Source organism: Pygocentrus nattereri, chromosome 5 (genome assembly GCF_015220715.1).
Source record: "Pygocentrus nattereri isolate fPygNat1 chromosome 5, fPygNat1.pri, whole genome shotgun sequence".
Lineage (NCBI taxonomy): Eukaryota > Metazoa > Chordata > Actinopteri > Characiformes > Serrasalmidae > Pygocentrus > Pygocentrus nattereri.
Genome location: NC_051215.1, coordinates 37,028,733 through 37,046,287, shown reverse-complemented (window position 1 = coordinate 37,046,287; position 17,555 = coordinate 37,028,733). Strand labels below are relative to the sequence as shown.

Sequence of the window (17,555 nt, the reverse complement as noted above, 5' to 3'; positions counted from 1 at the left end):
ATGTCATGTAAGTGAGAATGAACATGAAAACATAAAAAATGAATTTGTTAAATTTTGCTTCGCACTGAGGTGGCCTTTAACCCTGTAAATTTGTGAACCATGGGAGCATCAGCCATCAGAAAACAAAAGGCCAAGTTGTCTTGTCTTTTATATGAAAAAATACTAAATGGAGAAATGTTTCTCAGTCAATATGTATTTTTGCTTATCATTCACAACTGCAAAATGCAGTTAACCAGCAAATGTGAATTATAAATGTTATTAAGATGACGTTTTTAACCTTAAAAAAGCATTGGCTCTATCATCAGGAGATTGCGAGTTTGATCCCTAGTGAAGCTACAGCCATCCATGGCCAGGAGTCCAAGAGAGCACAATTGGCCTCGCTCTTTTTAGGTGGGTAGGATGGAAAGAACTAGTGGTTAGCCTTCCCTTCCAAGTGTGCTAAGCTGTGCAATGATGTTGCATTACTAGCAGTTTGAAAAGATACAGTGGTGGGCATCACATGCCTTGGAGGAAGCTCATGTTTGCCTTCACCCTCCTAGCACTGGTGGTATTGTGTGATAATGGGAGTCCTAACTAGTGGGTGGAGCTGGATATGACTAAATAGTGGAGGAAATTGGGAAAAAAACAATCAGAGAACAACTGAATTACTAGCCAGAGTTTATGGGGAACTTGACACTATATTTCCTATATACCAGCTATACATGGCTCTTTACCTCCAAAGCTGTAACAAAACTGTATGTTATACAAGTAAACCATATGGGTTGACACCTATGTTAACTCTAGTAGTTAGTTAACAGACAGTCACAATAAAATAGACACAGCAGCTTTGAAGGTAAATAAATAACTGCTTTTTTTATGTTAAAACAACAAAGTGAATAGAAAACAGTAAAGTACACACAGTATTTATTTAGGCAAGTTTAGTTAGCCAGTCTGGCCACTGCTGGTTCCTCAAACTGGTGGTTGAGTTGTGAAAAGCAGAGATTTTGACAGGTTTTGGTTTCTGGGAAACGTTTGGCAGCTGGTAATAATGCCATTTTTGTTTAGTACATTTAAAAAGAGAAGATGACAGTTTGGACAAAGTATGTTCCTCATGTGTTGGTTAAACAGAAAACTGTTTTGTCTGCATTAAACTTGACATGTCTACTCTCATCAGTGTTTAAAAGGTTTGTGGCTGGGAGCTGCTAATTTCTTTTTTTGCAACTTGGTTTATGAGCTGAAACACTTGTGCATACTCTGTAACATTATTAAAATTTAAAATAGCGAAGTTAAAGTTCTTTATTAGAAATGAACTCAAGAAAAAGTACTGAAATTTAATTCTACTCAAAAAAGTACCATTACAGAAAAATATTTATTCACGAAGTGTAACGACATTCAGTTTCATTCAATGCTTTTCCACTTCTTGTTATATTTTGACATTTTCTTTTTTGTGACAGTTTTTGTGGTAGTGTATTTTTGACAGTATTTCATATTTCAGTTATTGTTTTTAGCTTTACAATACACTGTCTACATTATCTGACATAGGTGTTATATCAACTTCATATCAAAATGGACAAAAGCTTCTTTTATGACCACAGACATCAGTATAGATATTGATGCACATTTTGTCATGACAGGCTTATGAAGCTGCGTAGTTTTATGAACACTGTCATTAAGTAGTTTGCTATCAAATATTGCAACTGTTCCTGCATGTATGAACATCCAGCAGTTAAGCTGGATATGTATCAGTGTAGATGATGATGATGATAAGGAAACTATTCCTTTTTCAGCTCACCTGCCTGTGCAGCCACATCTGTAAATGTCCCATTTCCATTGTTGCGGAAGAGAAAGTTGGAGCTGTACTCATTGTCACAGAATATGTCGGGGAGGGTGTGGCTCAGGATGGGCCCCACCACGACACCCCGTCCCCCTACAGCACACAGCAGAGACAAGCAGAGACATTACCATCACCAAAAGCAATGTGCAATCATTGCTGCTTTTCCAGACCATTTCTCTCTGTGCAGGCACTCCACGGTTTCTGCTGACACACACACACTGCCTGCCTTTAGTCATATTACAAAGAGCGCAAACAGTTACAGCATCTACACACTGCACACATCTCACGCTACTGCTCCAGCACCTCATAAACAGGACTACGACTCTAAATGTGTAAACCATGTCGATTTGAGCATTTCCGCTGTAACAAGTCAAACACGTTTAAAATTAGACAATATTTATACTGTTACTTGACAAAGGCTTTTCACCTATCTAACAGAGCATCTGTTTACAACAGATATGCAAATGTTGAGAGTGATACAACACGTTTTTGAGTTATTCACAATGAATCTGAAATCAATAATTGTATATGGTCAAAAATGAAACAGGCTCTAATTCTTTAGTTAAACACTGCCGTACTGATATGATTGTCACTTGCTTACTGGGAACTGTCAAATACTGCTGTAAGTTCTTAATGTCATATTTCTCAAATAAACATTTTTAAACTCACAAAATTTTCTGTAAAAGAAACATTTTAAATAATGCCGAGAAAAGGTAGAGTTGTATTGTAGGGTATGTTGTCACACCTCCGGTTGAGCAGAAATAAGCTAGAAGTAAGTTTTTCTGTGCACAAAAAGTAAAGCTTTGATGGTTTATGTAAAAAAAAACAGTGAAGTTTAACATTCTGAAAGGTACACTCATAAGAATGGAGGTTGAATATCCTCACTAATACAACCTAAATAAGCAGTTTGTTGTATGTAATTTAATTTGTAAAAGGTATAAAATCTAGCAATATCATAACTGATGAGGGCTAGGTGGGTTGTAAAATACAAAGAACAATAGGACCACTCATGTTTCTGACATTAACCCACTACAGTAAGCTGGGACAGGTTGTAATTATGAAACTTTTTGCATTTGAAGCAAATGTCTTGTGGATAAGCAGTAGATTTTTTTACTTTTATTTTGTAAAACAAATTACTATTTGTAATATGGTTATCCACTATAAAAGTTTGAAAGGTATAGCAGCAGAAAAAAAAGGTATAGAGGCTTAGATAAAAAGTGCTACAACCCTCCTTGATCTTTCCTAAATATTTTAGCACGTTATTTTAAACAATGACGATTCTTTGTGTTCAGGTTTATCCCGTCAGCCCATATTACTGTGAAATACAGTCAGGTCCAAACATATGTGGACGTCAACAAGATTACTGTTATTTTAGCTGTCTAATATAATTGTGAATATGAGCTCAAAATGACATTCAGCTTGAATTTGAGAGTATTTTCACCCAAATTGGGTAAACAGAATCATGAATGTGTGAACAGAATTATAAACTGAATCATTTGCAGTCAACGACTGCCTGCAATCTAGAACCTATGAACATCACCAGACACTTGGTTTCCTTCCCTGGTGATGCTCTGGCAGGCCTGCAGCCGTCTTCAGTTACTGCTTTTTCTTGGGCTATTATACCTTTTCTTTTTTTAATACCACTTTTGCCCTGAGTAAGTGAAATGCATGCTCAATTAAATTTAAATCAGGAGACTGACTTGACCATTGACCATTCCACATCCCAGGATTTTCCACTTCTCTGCTTAAAAAAGTCTTGGGTTGTTTCTTTGGGTATGCTTCGGGTCATTGCCCATCTGCACTGTGAAATATATAGCCCTATACACTCAAAAATTCATCCTGCTCCTTTTTTTCAGCAGTCAATAAATACAAGAAAACCAGATCCACTGGTAGCCATGTATACCCACACCACAACACTTCCTCCACCATGCTTGACAGATGAGGTGGCATGCTTTGACGGATGAATAGTACCGTCACCTCTCCAGATTCTTCTCTTACCATTATTCTGGTACAAACTGATCTTTGCGTCCATAAGATATTGTAGAAATGTACAGGCTTTTTTAGATTTTTTTTGGCAATCTGTAATCTAGTCTTTCTGTTTTTGATGCTTGTTGATGGTTTACGGCTTGTGGTAAACCCTCTGTATTTGCTCCAATGAAATCCTCTCTTGACTGTTGACTTTGACACAGATACACCTGTCTCCTAGAGGGTATTACTGATCTCATCGACTGTAGTAAAATGTTTTTTCTTCACCAGAAAAAACTATCATCCATCACAGTTGTTCCATGACCTGTCTTTCTGACCTTACATGATGTAAAATGGATAAACTCCAGTATGCTGTGGCAAATTTGTTGCCATCTAAATATTTATGGACCTTACTATAGATAAGCAATTTCTATGAATACTGACATAAAGCACATAGGATCATTGAAATCCTCACAGATTATTATTTTTTCCTTTTATTAGGGTTATCTGTTCATTATGATATATATCAGTTTTATAGTTGATATCAATAAATCTTTGTAACCTTAATATTGACTGACTTCATCAGCCAAACGATATACCAGCCAGGACTTGATTTTCCTGCACTAAAACATTTCAAATGAGCCTCTTTCTGAAGGGAATTCCAGGATTTTCTTCTTTATGACCTTCTTTCAGCAACATTCTCTACTCCATCTCCCTCTGTCCCAGTGCCCAGCCTTCCACAAGCTTTGGAGGATCAAATGGAGGATCAAAGCCCACTTCACAGTGTACACTGATTAATGGAATGTTTGGCTCATTGAGCAAGACCGAGTTGAAATATGGCTCTGTCGTCCTTGTGCGTCCTATGACTTTCACTGTAGTAAACAGCTGAGTGGGCCAAAAGCTGCCTCTCTCCTGCGGCAGCGCTGCCTCCCAGGGCCCTGCTCTCTCTATTAGGGCTGCTTTAGCCGATAAACACTGTCCATAACTCAGTGACTCGCAGCTGATATGAGCTCTGGGCTCTGGTGTAAATCAGCCACTGGGCAAAGCACACTGCTCCCTCAGTCAGCTGCTTTTAGAGGGTCTCCAGTAATGGATAACCCTCTCTCACACACACTAATGCTTAAACACACCTGTAAATTTGTTGACCCCAGCCTGTTCTGCCACATTGGAGAGAGCAACAATGCCTTTGGACAGGTCACTGGCAGTCTCATCCATTTCAATCAGAGCGTGTGGCCCCACACTGCCACTGGCATAATTGGCAATGTAGATGGCATAACGTCCTGTTCCCTGAGACAGAAGAGAAGACAGCAACAAAAACAGCCACATCAGGGAACAGATCAGTACAGACCAGTACAGAAACAAGTTAGTGAAAGTCTTCAAAACATACATATACGCTAGAATAAAAATGAAGCACATTAGAAATACATAGAAAAAGTAATTCAAACTGGATGACAAATTGCCTTTAATGTGTATATTATGGGTGGGAAAAATAATTTCTTGGAGGCACTGCAAAAGAAAAAGTCTACATCGATGCATTCAATATCATAATCAGACTTTTTTATACAGTAGTGTTTAAAAGTTACACCAACTACAACTCTACAAATTCAGAGATATACACTAATTTGTAGGAAGCTAAAAATTTAGTCCAGAATGACCAACAGAGCTGTAGATGGTTCCTTAATGATTGTTTCATTTCATCTATGTAATTTTCAGCATGGCCATTAAGTACAAGCCATTAATTTTTCAAGGACAAAAAACAGAAAACATATATTTCAAAGAACACTATGCTGAAACCTCAACAGCTAAATATTTTAAGCAATTTAGTGTGTCCATCCTTTGCCGTTATTACAGCTTCCATTCTTTTTAAGAGAATTGCTTTCAGTTTTTCAAAGAAATCTGCAGGAATATTTTCACACACCTCCAAAGTTAAGTCTTAGAAGTTGGCTGATTCTTTTGCTTCTCGCAATCCAGGTAATCCAAGCTACAAAGTTATGCTCATCAATCCAACTGATGTCAGTTGTGGTATTCCAGGGCAAATGTTATTTCACTGGGTTCTTGACTGCTACACATCCTTTAACTTTTCAGATATATAGAGTTTAGTTGTTTTCTTACATGGACAGAAACACCTTGAGGGTCTATCAAATCTTGCACAACTGTGAGACATCCTATTGTCTCTGCATCCTTGAGTCATTTTTTTAACTCTAGTTTTGGAAGCTTTTTTCCTTATTTTCCTTTGACTTTCCTCTTCCTTATACAAGTGAATTATCTTACAACCCCAATTCCAATGAAGTTAATATAGTGAAACAGAATACGATGATTTGCAAATCCTTATCAACCTATATTCAATTGAATACACTACAAAGACATTTAATGTTCAAACGGATAAACTTTATTGTTTTTTGCAAATATTCACTCATTTTGAATTTGATGCCTGTAACACGTTCCAAAGAACTTGGGACAGGGGCAACAAAAGACTGGGAAAGTTGAGGAATGCTCAAAAAACACCTGTTTGGAACATTCCACAGGTGAACAGGTTAATCGGAAACAGGTGAGTGTCATAGTTGGGTATAAAGGGAGCATCCCTGAAAGGCTCAGTCGTTCACAAGCAAGGATGGGGTGAGGTTCACCACCTTGTGAATAATTGCATGAGCAAATAGTCCCAACAGTTTAAAAACAATGATTCTCAACATGCAATTACAAGGAATTTAGGGATAGATTTTATCATCTACAGTCCATAATATCATCAAAAGATTCAGAGAATCTGGAGAAATCTCTGCAAGTAAGCAGCAAAGCAGAAAACTAACATTGACCTTCGATCCCTCAGGCGGCACTGCATTAAAAACCAACATCATTCTGTAACGGATATTACCACATGGGCTCAGGAACACTTCAGAAAACCATTGTCAGTGAACACAGTTCGTCGCTCCATCTACAAGTGCAAGTTAAAACTCTGCCATGCAAAGCGAAAGCCATATATCCACAACACATAGAAACACCGTCAGCTTCTCTGGGCTTGAGCTCATCTGAGATGGACTGACGCAAAGTGGGAAAGTGTCCTGTGGTCTGACGAGTCCACATTTTAAACTGTTTTTGGAAATCATGGACGTCGTGTCCTCCGGGCCAAAGAGGAAAAGGACTGTCCAGATTGTTATCAGCACAAAGTTCAAAAGCCAGCATCTCTGATGGTATGGGGGTGTGTTAGTGCCCATGGCATGGGTAACTTGCACATCTGTGAAGGCACCATTAATGCTGAAAGGTACATACAGATTTTGGAGCAACATATGCTGCCATACAAGCAACGTCTTTTCAGGGACGTCCCTGCTTATTTCAGCAAGACACTGCCAAGTCACATTCTGCACATTTTACAACAGCGTGGCTTCATAGGAAATGAGTGTGTGTGCTAGACTGGCCTGCCTGCAGTCCAGACCTGTCTCCCATTGAAAATGTGTGGTGCATTATGAAACGCAAAATACGACAACGGAGACCCCGGACTGTTGAGCAACTGAAGTTATACATCAAGCAAGAATGGGAAAGAATTCCACCTACAAAGCTTCAACAATTAGTGTCCTCAGTTCCGAAATGCTTATTGAGTGTTGTTAAAAGGAAAGGTGATGTAATACAGTGGTAAGCATGCCCTTGTCCCAACTTCTTTGGAATGTGTTGTAGGCATCAAATTCAAAATGAGTGAATATTTGCAAAAAACAATCAATCTGCTTGAACATTAAATATCTTGTCTTTGTAGCGTATTCAATTGAATATAGGTTGAAAAGGATTTTCAAATCATCGTATTCTGTTTTTATTTATGTTTTACGCAATGTCCCAACTTCATTGGAATTGGGGTTGTACATGTAATCTTCTCAGAAATATTTCCTTTAGCCATTTTAGATGTCCATGAGAAAGAAATCTGCAAGGCAGCTAAGGTGTGTTTGGGTAGAGGCATGAGTGAATGATAGTGCCTCTTAGAAGGGGATTATAATGTCAATGACTGTGATCCTAGTGCATGACAAGCAGAAGTGAACAAAGTGGACGTAAAAGTAAAGTGCAAAGTAAAAGTACTTTGATTTATTACGGATCATGTATAATATTTGGTTGAACAAGGTCTACAGATAAAACAACAAACAGACCCCATTCATCAAAATAATACTTAACAAGATCTATATTTCTACTTTTATTCTAAATGCAGGAGCATTGTATTATGACTAAACCTGCATACAAGCAGAGTAAACATGCTAAAATTAAAATGTGAAAAGTCTTTAATGTAAACACACAGAGGAAGGGACAAAAGCCCTGGATCTTTGAGCACATCAGTACAGATCAGCAAACTTAGTGTGCACATACCAGGTTAAAAGATGTTCACCACTGCACAAAATCAGAACACATGATTGTGCTCTTACAAAACACAGCATGTTTATAGCCATTTCCAATTGCTAACTACTACCTCATTGGACTCGGCTGCCTTCATCTCCCTAGTCTCAGAACCCCCTTCCTCCTCATTCCCCGCACTTTCCAGCACCCACCCCGTGGATATTAATTTCACACCCCATTATCAGGCAGAGTCCCTGTGGGCATGAACTCAGTGAAGGAGCCACGTAAATGAACTTACGCACACAGTTTCAATGAAGTCTCCCGCAATCCCTGCGTTTCCACACAGGCAAATGATGAAATAAAGAAATGTAACCATAAGTATATAAATACCACCACCTAGTGTCTGCAGTGCTAATGAGGCATAAGAATGTAAATGTCAAACACATTATGCTGCTCCCTGCACTCTACTGATACCTCAACTCAGGTCAACACAGACAGCTAAGAATAAGGGGTTAAAATAATATGTTGTGTGCTCCAAATACTTCAGGCCGTCTTGAATTTAACTGTTAGTCAGCTGTAATGTAGTTGTAAATTACGGCTTCTTAGCGATCTTTATTCTCACATTTTTCTTTTATTTTATTTAGAGGTCCCAAAATATCACCTTTTCATTTCTGATACCGTTACTGAGACTTCAGTATTGTTTCATTTCGATACTGCTGTAAGTGATTTTTGAGTTTTTTTTCCATCTTTTTTGTGAATGTTAAATTGCAAATCTTTTGTGTAAGTATTTCTATAGGGCAAGAGATTGTCTGAGCAGTTTGAGCGTTATACTTTTACATGGCTGTCATACAAGAAATGTTTTATTTAAAAACAACTGATTTCAGAGCAGCGCGACCCTATCTGGACTAAGTGGTTGACGATGATGGATGAATAAATGAATGATTTCAGAACAGATTTAAAGAGGAAACAATGTTGTAATCTCCAATTTTAATATATCAGATAAGTGGAAATGAGCAAAGACAGGAAGATTAGTTTGGGAAGGTGGGAAGTTCAACTACATCTGCAACTCAGTTCTTTAAGTACTGCAGTCCAGTGGCCTGAAGGGGTCTCTCCATTACCCCGAGGCCAGAATATTGTTACTTTTTACCTCCACACTTTATTACATTGCCATTAAGTCTGAAAAAAAGCCAGTTCTCTGCCAGTTAAATGCTACTACTTTGCTCTAATGTCTTCTGCGTCTGTTGGGAAGGGTTCCAGAGGCAGCCATAAGCCCATGGATAATTACCAGCCCATGCAGATAGAAGTGAGTGAGGGCCAATCTATCTCCCCTCCAGGAGCAGGTCAATACATCTCCCTGTCCACCTTTAAGAGACAAATGACAGCACTTCATTTTCAAGGAGAACCCAATATTAAAAAATGCATTGAATATTAGCTGTCCCTCACATTGATGGGAGTCTATGGATAAATAGGACAAGAGCTCTATGAGTTTTAGCACACAATATCTCAGTCGTTGTCATTTTAGACTATGACCTTGCACCACAGTAACTTCTAAAAGAGAAAAAAAGAAACATTCTCTCTGTATTAGAAGTTCATTTCAATTTCCCAGAGTATCTCTGAAATGGGCCTTAATGCTACAAAATGATCAAGTGTTTTTCCCCACTTCATTTAAACCCGGACCCTACACATTTGTGCTTTGTTTCACTTCCACACCATCGCCCCAGCTGGGCTAAATCACTTACACAAGGCTGTAGAACAGCATCCTCTTATTGCTCAGTCAAATGAAGCTGCAGTCAAAAAATCTATTTCAATCCCTCGCCTGCTGCTCCACAGGATAAGTGGACATCGTTCATTGCTGACTGCAGTGGAGAGCAGTGTGGAAGCCAGAAATATGAAGCTCAGGTTCAGCTATAGTATTTCGGGCAATTTATCATGCCCTCCCTGACTAGGTCTCAGTGCGGCTCTGATGCTGGCATGTCCAGTTGTCATAATGCACCTGCACAAAGGCAAATTAGGGCAATATGTCTCTACTTCTATGTCTCCCTACAAAAAAAACAAATGAGGCCTTGCCTTATCTAATTATCATGCCACATGATATGCTGTCAGAGACAAATATCATAGCTCTCCACAAATTGACTGTCATACAGGCAGGCTGGCAGAGGCGGGACTCAACAGGGCTGCTGAGTTATAGCTAGTGAAACCTGTGATCTCCTCTGGGTGAAACATGAAGACAGTAATGGAGTGTAAAATGTCACCTAACAGTCTGCCCATCTCACTCTCCCTCAGAAGCAACACCCAGCACTGACCATTCCCGTGTCCAGCTACAGATCAATACACGCATTTGGCTCTCCCACACCAGCTCTTTCCCAGATCTGAGGTTTCACAGAAATGAAGTTTAAAGCTCTTCCTTCAGTGTTCAAACACAAGAGCTAAAACAAAGGTTTAAGATTTTCCAGGTTGGCAATGGAGCAATGGCACAGTCCATTTGAGAGATTCATCAGGGGAGATTTGGAGAGGTGCTGTTACCTTTCTGTCCACACAAGCTACAGATCGACCTGCCATGCGATTGGCCACGTCTCTGTGTTCATTTATCTCATCGTTTAGCAGGTCCTCAAAACGTCCACTGCGAAACTTGAAAAGCTTATCCGTGTAAGTTGCTCGACCTGGTCAGAGGAGAAAATATGGAAAAGATGAATAGCATTTCCATTTCAGTGAGAACCGTTTTAACACAAACAACTGCAGTTAATTTACTTGACTGAAATCATTTCTGAGTTTATTCACTTTCATCTTAATGGCAAAAGTAAGTAAATTGACAGATAAAACTGTATTGATGTAATATATCTTTTTCATATGGAAATGATGTACATTTCATTTAAGTAAATTCAATACATAAATTTGTATCAGATAAAGTACATTTAGTGTTTTCAATTCTAAATTAAATGAAGTTTGTGTCTTTCTGTGAGAGTATTCACAATGTCAGTACCTGAGAAAGCATTATTGGTGTTGAGAACATAGATCTCCTCTCTTCCGTCGCCATCTATGTCACACGCTGTCACTCCAATTGCATTTCCCTGTCGATCTCTGAGTGCGTAGTATGGTGAACTGCGGTTGTCAACTGCAATGTTCACCAGCCTCTTCTTTATCTTATCATACTTCAGCACCAGGTTTGGCCCATTGTACCTGTGGAGTGAGATATTTATTATAAAATATTAACAAAAATCATACTTGTCTTATCATTTGGTTGATTTCGATTAATTTCTAAAGAAAATCAACCATCAAAGAATTGCTATAAGGCAGACGTCGCTGTAGCTAAATCAGTTTACTTACAACTTGTTACTACACAATTGTGCTTATAACACTTGGACTGTGTTACTTAGTTTCCAACTAATATAAATATATATATATATATATATATATATATATATATATATATATATATATATATATATATATATATATATATATAGTGGAGGCCTCATGTTCCCAAATAGAATGGTTTCAAAAACATTTAAATATTTAGCACATATTTTCAGATCAACGTAGGAGTGGATGAAATGGCAAAAATATATAGACATTTTCACGATACACAAAATGTATCACAATATTTTGTTTTTTAAAACAGCCATCACAACTCTGGGCATGATATGCTCAGAAAGCATTTATTATGTTCCCAATAATGATGAAATATTGTCATATTACCCAATATGTACTGATTAAAAAACTGATGTACTAAATGTAAATTGAAAGGCAAAATATATAAATATATAATACACACATTTGAATTACGTAAAACCAAAGAAATCACAAATTATCGTCCCTTCCTTTCCTGTCACATTATACAATATTTATTTAAATATATTATTTAATCACACTCTGGGAGAATGCTTTTAATGATGTGATCTCCTGTATGCTCGCCTCCTCTTTAGCTGCAGTGTATCACAGGAAAAGCAAAAGCCTGAGGGCTCTATCAGTCTCTGTCCACTTCACTGCAAAAATGCCAAAACAAGGTAGGACTGTCCAATTACCTCCATTTTCATCAACACACATCCACTACAGTCTAAATCTTTCTCAAAACCACTTTATTTCTGTTAAGATCATTCAGTTTCTCATGAAAGATCACTTTCAAATCACAAATTGAAGTAATTGCATCCTCTTGGTAAACTGAGCTCCTGGCTGCTATTTGTGTTGCTTGGATATTAACAAAATGCATTTTCAATTAAGCAGCACTGAATGAATTAGCTTATAAAAAAATATCAAGTTTAGATTCTAGACAACAAGTTAATGAACATCTTTATAAATCCATAACTCACGTTCTACCTTCTTGGCAGGTTCTACCTTCTGAAACCTTAATATCCTTATCCAAACATGTAACTCACCCAGCTACGAATATCTCCAGATCTCCATCTCCATCCACGTCAGTGACGGCCACACCATAGTTAAGCTGAGTGGGGTTGTTCTCGTAGTCAGGGGGCAGAACACTCTGAGTGACCACTGCAAACATGGGCTCCGAGCGCTGGGCCCAGGACTGACCCATCACGCCCAGAGCAAGTGCTATCGTCCAAAGACACATGGTCACCTGCTAAACCCATAACATATAACATTAATGTTTCACAACTCCTTGTTAATCAGATGTTGCATTGTAAGCTTGTGTAAATGGGACAATTAATTGAATTGTCTTTTCTTCTTTACTGTTTGCAAGTAAATTTCAAGCCTGGAATGGCAAAAGTGGCTGATGACTCAGCTTACCTGCACATCTTACACTGTCAAATACAAATACAAATATCTGCAGCAACACAGAATTCTGTGTACAGTTAAGCAAAACAAAAAAATGTTCTTTATGTGAGTGAAAACAAACAAATAAAATAATTCTGCCAGCATACATGCTAAAAATGTTAGAAATAGCTACACAGCTATCAAAAAACAAAGATTATTCATGCTCGTACATGTATTTGTCATAAATCAGTGCATCCAATTCACATTTTGTTTGACATGATTGTGAAATCCAACGACTGTGGAAAATGACAACAGCCAGCTTAAACAACTGTTACCATATCAAATGACAGCAATGAGGTGATAATAGTTGTGACAGGCCTGCTAGAATCCATATCATTTATTTGTGCTCTTCAAATTCCTGTTAGTTGGTATAGAATATCACAGCTAGCTTGTCTATGGACGCTCTTAAATTTCAGTTTACACTGAAACAGAATGGAACTGATGTCAATGTATGTCAACAACACCCAACTCTCTCTTTCTTTTTTCTAGAAATTTCATGCACTGAAGGCTGTTTATTACTCAATGTAATGCTGTTTAAGATCATTTCCACACATAATTCTGACTCTATGAATCGGAAATTACAGGTTACACTCACTCAGATCTCTGTATTTATTACTTTTAAATATTCGTTTTAACCTTAAAAATAACTACAACTGGGTTTTGATCTTACTTAGAATCATATCATCAACAACATGAAGACCACACAGCACACACAGACACATACACAAACATTTTCTAAGCTGCTTCTACTTCAGGGTCGCGACCACACAACACGACAAGCATTATTGTAAAACTGATATGTAACTGTAGTGTGAAGCAATATTACTTGACAAATGTATCTGAAATTTTGAGACCAACTGCATCCAAAGTGAAAAATAATATTTTTCACAGTAGTGCCATACACCACCCATGGTGCAGTAATTAAAGAACCACAATGAGACCACCCCACACTCATTCCCTGTCCCTGTGCTGACTATACAATCTGTTCGGCCTTTGCTCAAAACAATACCTTAAACAAGATTGTCCCTCAGCTGACTTTAAGAAGCCTGAATAGTTGCTGCTGTTAAGAGAAAATTACCTGGTCAACATTCCACTTACAGGGAAAGAAAATAAATCGAGAGAGTGAAGACAAGTGAAGACAGGTCCAAATTAAGACTTGAGAGAAAGGGCTGTCTGCGTCGCTGAACATGAGACAGACACTTTAGACAGAAAACAGCTCTTATTTTTACAGCCCACTGCAAAGCCCCCAAATCACCAAATCTCATTCACTTTACTAGAGTTCTAAACTCATGCAACTGCAGAATCAATATAATGTGCCTTTGATTCAACTTCTCCCCAGAAAGTTCAAATGTTATAACATTAAATAACACAGAACTTAAGTGAACATTTGTGACAGGATGGGGAAGCAGCTAGACTATTCACAAGGTCACAAGACACAAAATAATAAGAAATAAGGTTTACAGCGAACCCTTACAGTCAGCTTAATGACTATACTAAATGATCAGATGGGAAGCAGGCTGGGGAAAACATGGTAGCTGGAAAACAAACGTGTCATATTTATTATAGTGATCCTGCTGATGGAGAACATCTATGGGCTTGGAGTAGAGATGCTGCAGTGCTATGCTCCTGATTAACAGGGTACATGCATTTACTGTATCTAGTGCTGAAGGAAGTTCTCTGACCTGGTAGAACTTTAGACTGCACAAATATGAGGTCATATTTACAACCACTGTCCAGCAATAAAGCACAGAAGCGAGGTTAAATGTCCTTTGACTCCGATATCCATGCTGAGGAGGCATTGATGATGCTTCTCGTTACCTCACTGCAGTGGTGGCCAATGCCAGACTCACAAGCATTATTGAAGGAACAAGTACTGTACAATTATCTATTATATTTTAAAATGGCGTATATACGGTACACACAGCAAAATTCTCAGCTATCTCTCATAGAGTTAACTTTAACCAGCGATTTTAAACATACAGGCTTGGTTTCCCATAACCAAATTAAGCTTAAACCTAGAACAGAGAGGATTACTATTGACGTTACAAGTTAGTCCAAGATTAGGCTTAATCTAAGCACAACTGGCTGTTAAATAAGTATCTATTTTTACTTAAAATGAAGGGTTTTACACATAAACAGCTGCCCTAGTGTCTGGTTATCCCTGCAAGAGCTCAATGAACTTTACTAAATTTCAATAACAGGTTTGTATTCGAACTACTGGCTAATAAGAATAACGAAGAAAAGAATGAGTTTCAGCAAAGACAACCAAATATCGTCATGTCTCCCACTGGAAAAGGTGTAGTATTAATAAAAAGCTGAAAGTTTACCTGTGCCACCAAAAACCTCATCTTTTATCACAAGGAGCTTAAAAGCACGCAGCCTATTATAAAGCGCTCGTGCGCTGGCTCTATGACTCACTTGCCCTCAGCCTGCGCAGGCTGTCCTGCATCCTTACATCGTGACAGAACTGCGACAAAACTGCACCTTTACTTTCTGCACACGAACTCAAGAGTGTGAAGGACACACTCACAGCCAGGAACTCGAGAAAACTTCGAGAACACGGAGGTCATGATGCCGGCGTTTTTCTCCAGAGTTACACGGGATTCACACAGCTCGTTTAGCAACGCACAGCTCTCTGCACTCTGACTGGAGCTAGGCGAACCACAGACACTAAGCACAGTTCAAGCCCAGCGAACAGCACTAACGGCAGAAGAGCTCACAAAACCACAGAAAGCAGATCCGTAAGTATGCGACTCCCAGAAGCACATGGATTAAAAGCCGACATCTGGCGAACGGTGTCCACGCGTTTCTACTTCAACCACTTCTTAACAAGTTATAGAAACTTTACCTCGCACCAAATATGTAGTGCTAACATGAACAAGCTAGCCACTAAACCGGACACCTCACTCATCTAATTAGAGTTCACGCTGCTCTAGTCTAACTTTATTTAGCGCCGAGTCTCTCAGCCCAGCCAGCACGCAATGGATAAGCAGCTGTACCTACACGAGGAGAGACGATGGGCAGCGATGGGCAGGCAGTGGCGTCCTCAGCTCTGGCTCTCAGTGGACACGCTGTACGTCTCTGGGGTCCTTTAACAATAGTCCTTTCGCACAACTTCTGAAGGAATTGCTTTATGAAATCAGTTGTTAATGAATCCATCCAATAACGAGAAGCTTCGCTGAATATTTAAGGGGCAGCCAATGACGTGTGAGGAGGGCGGAGCTAGACCTACTTGGACCAAAATTTGTTCCATTAACCATCATTCAGCGTTATGAATGTTTGTCCAATCTATTTTATTGTGACAGCAGCAACGCATTACATCCAGTTTCTTTGGTTCTTGGTCAGCTTGAGCTTGCACTTTAATCTTTAAGGCAAAATTAGGCAAAGAAAACACATTATTGGCACCCCTATAAACTCTTATGAAATGCTAATTACATATATTCCCATTCACATTATACCACTCCTGATGAACTTTTAAGTGTTTATACATAACGTCTTGTATCACTAGTGTATAAATATGAAGCAACATACTGGCCAAACATCTTACTCCAATAATCCACCATCATGAGAAAGATCAGAGAAAAAAAGTTGATGGCCTTTAAAAACCAAGCGATGGTTATTAAACGTAGCTTCACACCTGAAAACTATTAGAGCAGTAATTAGAGTTGGGATGAACTTGACTGCATGAAGACACACATATTTTACCCCCATACAGAGTGAGGGGGATAGTTAGAGTAACAAAAATCACAACTGGACAGTTGCAAACATTTATTGCATTCTGGGGTGAACATGTCTCCAAAACCACCAACTAACTAGGCTTGGCAGAAAAAAGCTTCTATTGGTGTCAAATTGCAGACGGAAGTGTCTGTAGTTCACTTAACGACACTTTTTTTTGTAAGTTGGTTTAAAATGGTAAATGATTTTATGAAATGTGGTGCTGGATCTTCCATGGGGTTATTTTCCTGCTAAAAGCCCATTTTACAAGCATATATGTCGGGATAATAGACTACATCAAATACCACAAAGTGTTGCTGCTTCTGTCTATATATGTGTTAATTATTGGTCTGTTTAGGAAATTAGCAGCTTTACAATGTGTAACAATTTCATGATATATGAAGGAGTTGTAATGCTCAGGATCACTTGAAAAAAAAATCCCATCAACTTTCATTCAAAGTTAAAAGCATTTTTCCTTCTCCTGAAAAGTTACTACTGTTTTGAAGATACAAGGTTTTGTCTTGACAGCAACGATATGTTCATTGACAGCAAAAAATGTCCAATAGCCCTTTAATAGCCAATCTGTGTCAATTTAGTAACACGTCCAAGAACTAGAGCAGACTTATAGCGCCACTACAAATATTAAGAATAATTTTGTTTTGAATGTCACATGAAATATGAAGTGTATATATACATTGTATAATACTTAACAGTTCATGTTTATAAAGCATACATAAAACCTTTATTGACCTTCATGGCAAGATGTAAACATGAGAAAAAGCCATTTAACCTGATTCCAACCACTGTAAGCCGTCATTAGGTTTGCTTTAGTAAATTCTGAAGCAAGATTTTTTGTAAATACCTGTGGCAATACTAAGACATGTAATGACCAAGTCGTGGCATTTAATTTGTCCCTAACGCAAAATGATTTACTTTTTCCTGTTTACATGATCTTTATGATTTCCTACGGCGACTGCTTGATGTTGTA

At 38.3% G+C, this 17,555-nt stretch overlaps 1 protein-coding gene across 4 annotated transcripts in view; it reads right to left on the bottom strand.

The window, feature by feature from the left end:
- crtac1b (cartilage acidic protein 1b) overlaps positions 1-15,952 on the bottom strand; it is a 40,690-nt gene extending 24,738 nt beyond the window's left edge. For all 4 annotated transcript variants that reach the window (XM_017724253.2, XM_017724248.2, XM_037538304.1 and 1 more), the window contains exons 1-6: positions 15,857-15,952; positions 12,457-12,659; positions 11,064-11,260; positions 10,607-10,743; positions 4,909-5,065; positions 1,772-1,906 (exon numbers count right to left, since the gene is read on the bottom strand). In XM_017724253.2, coding sequence (XP_017579742.1) covers positions 1,772-1,906; positions 4,909-5,065; positions 10,607-10,743; positions 11,064-11,260; positions 12,457-12,650 — 820 coding nt within the window. In that variant the 5' untranslated portion in view covers positions 12,651-12,659; positions 15,857-15,952. The remainder of the gene's footprint in view (positions 1-1,771; positions 1,907-4,908; positions 5,066-10,606; positions 10,744-11,063; positions 11,261-12,456; positions 12,660-15,856) is intronic.
- Positions 15,953-17,555: the final 1,603 nt, after the last annotated feature.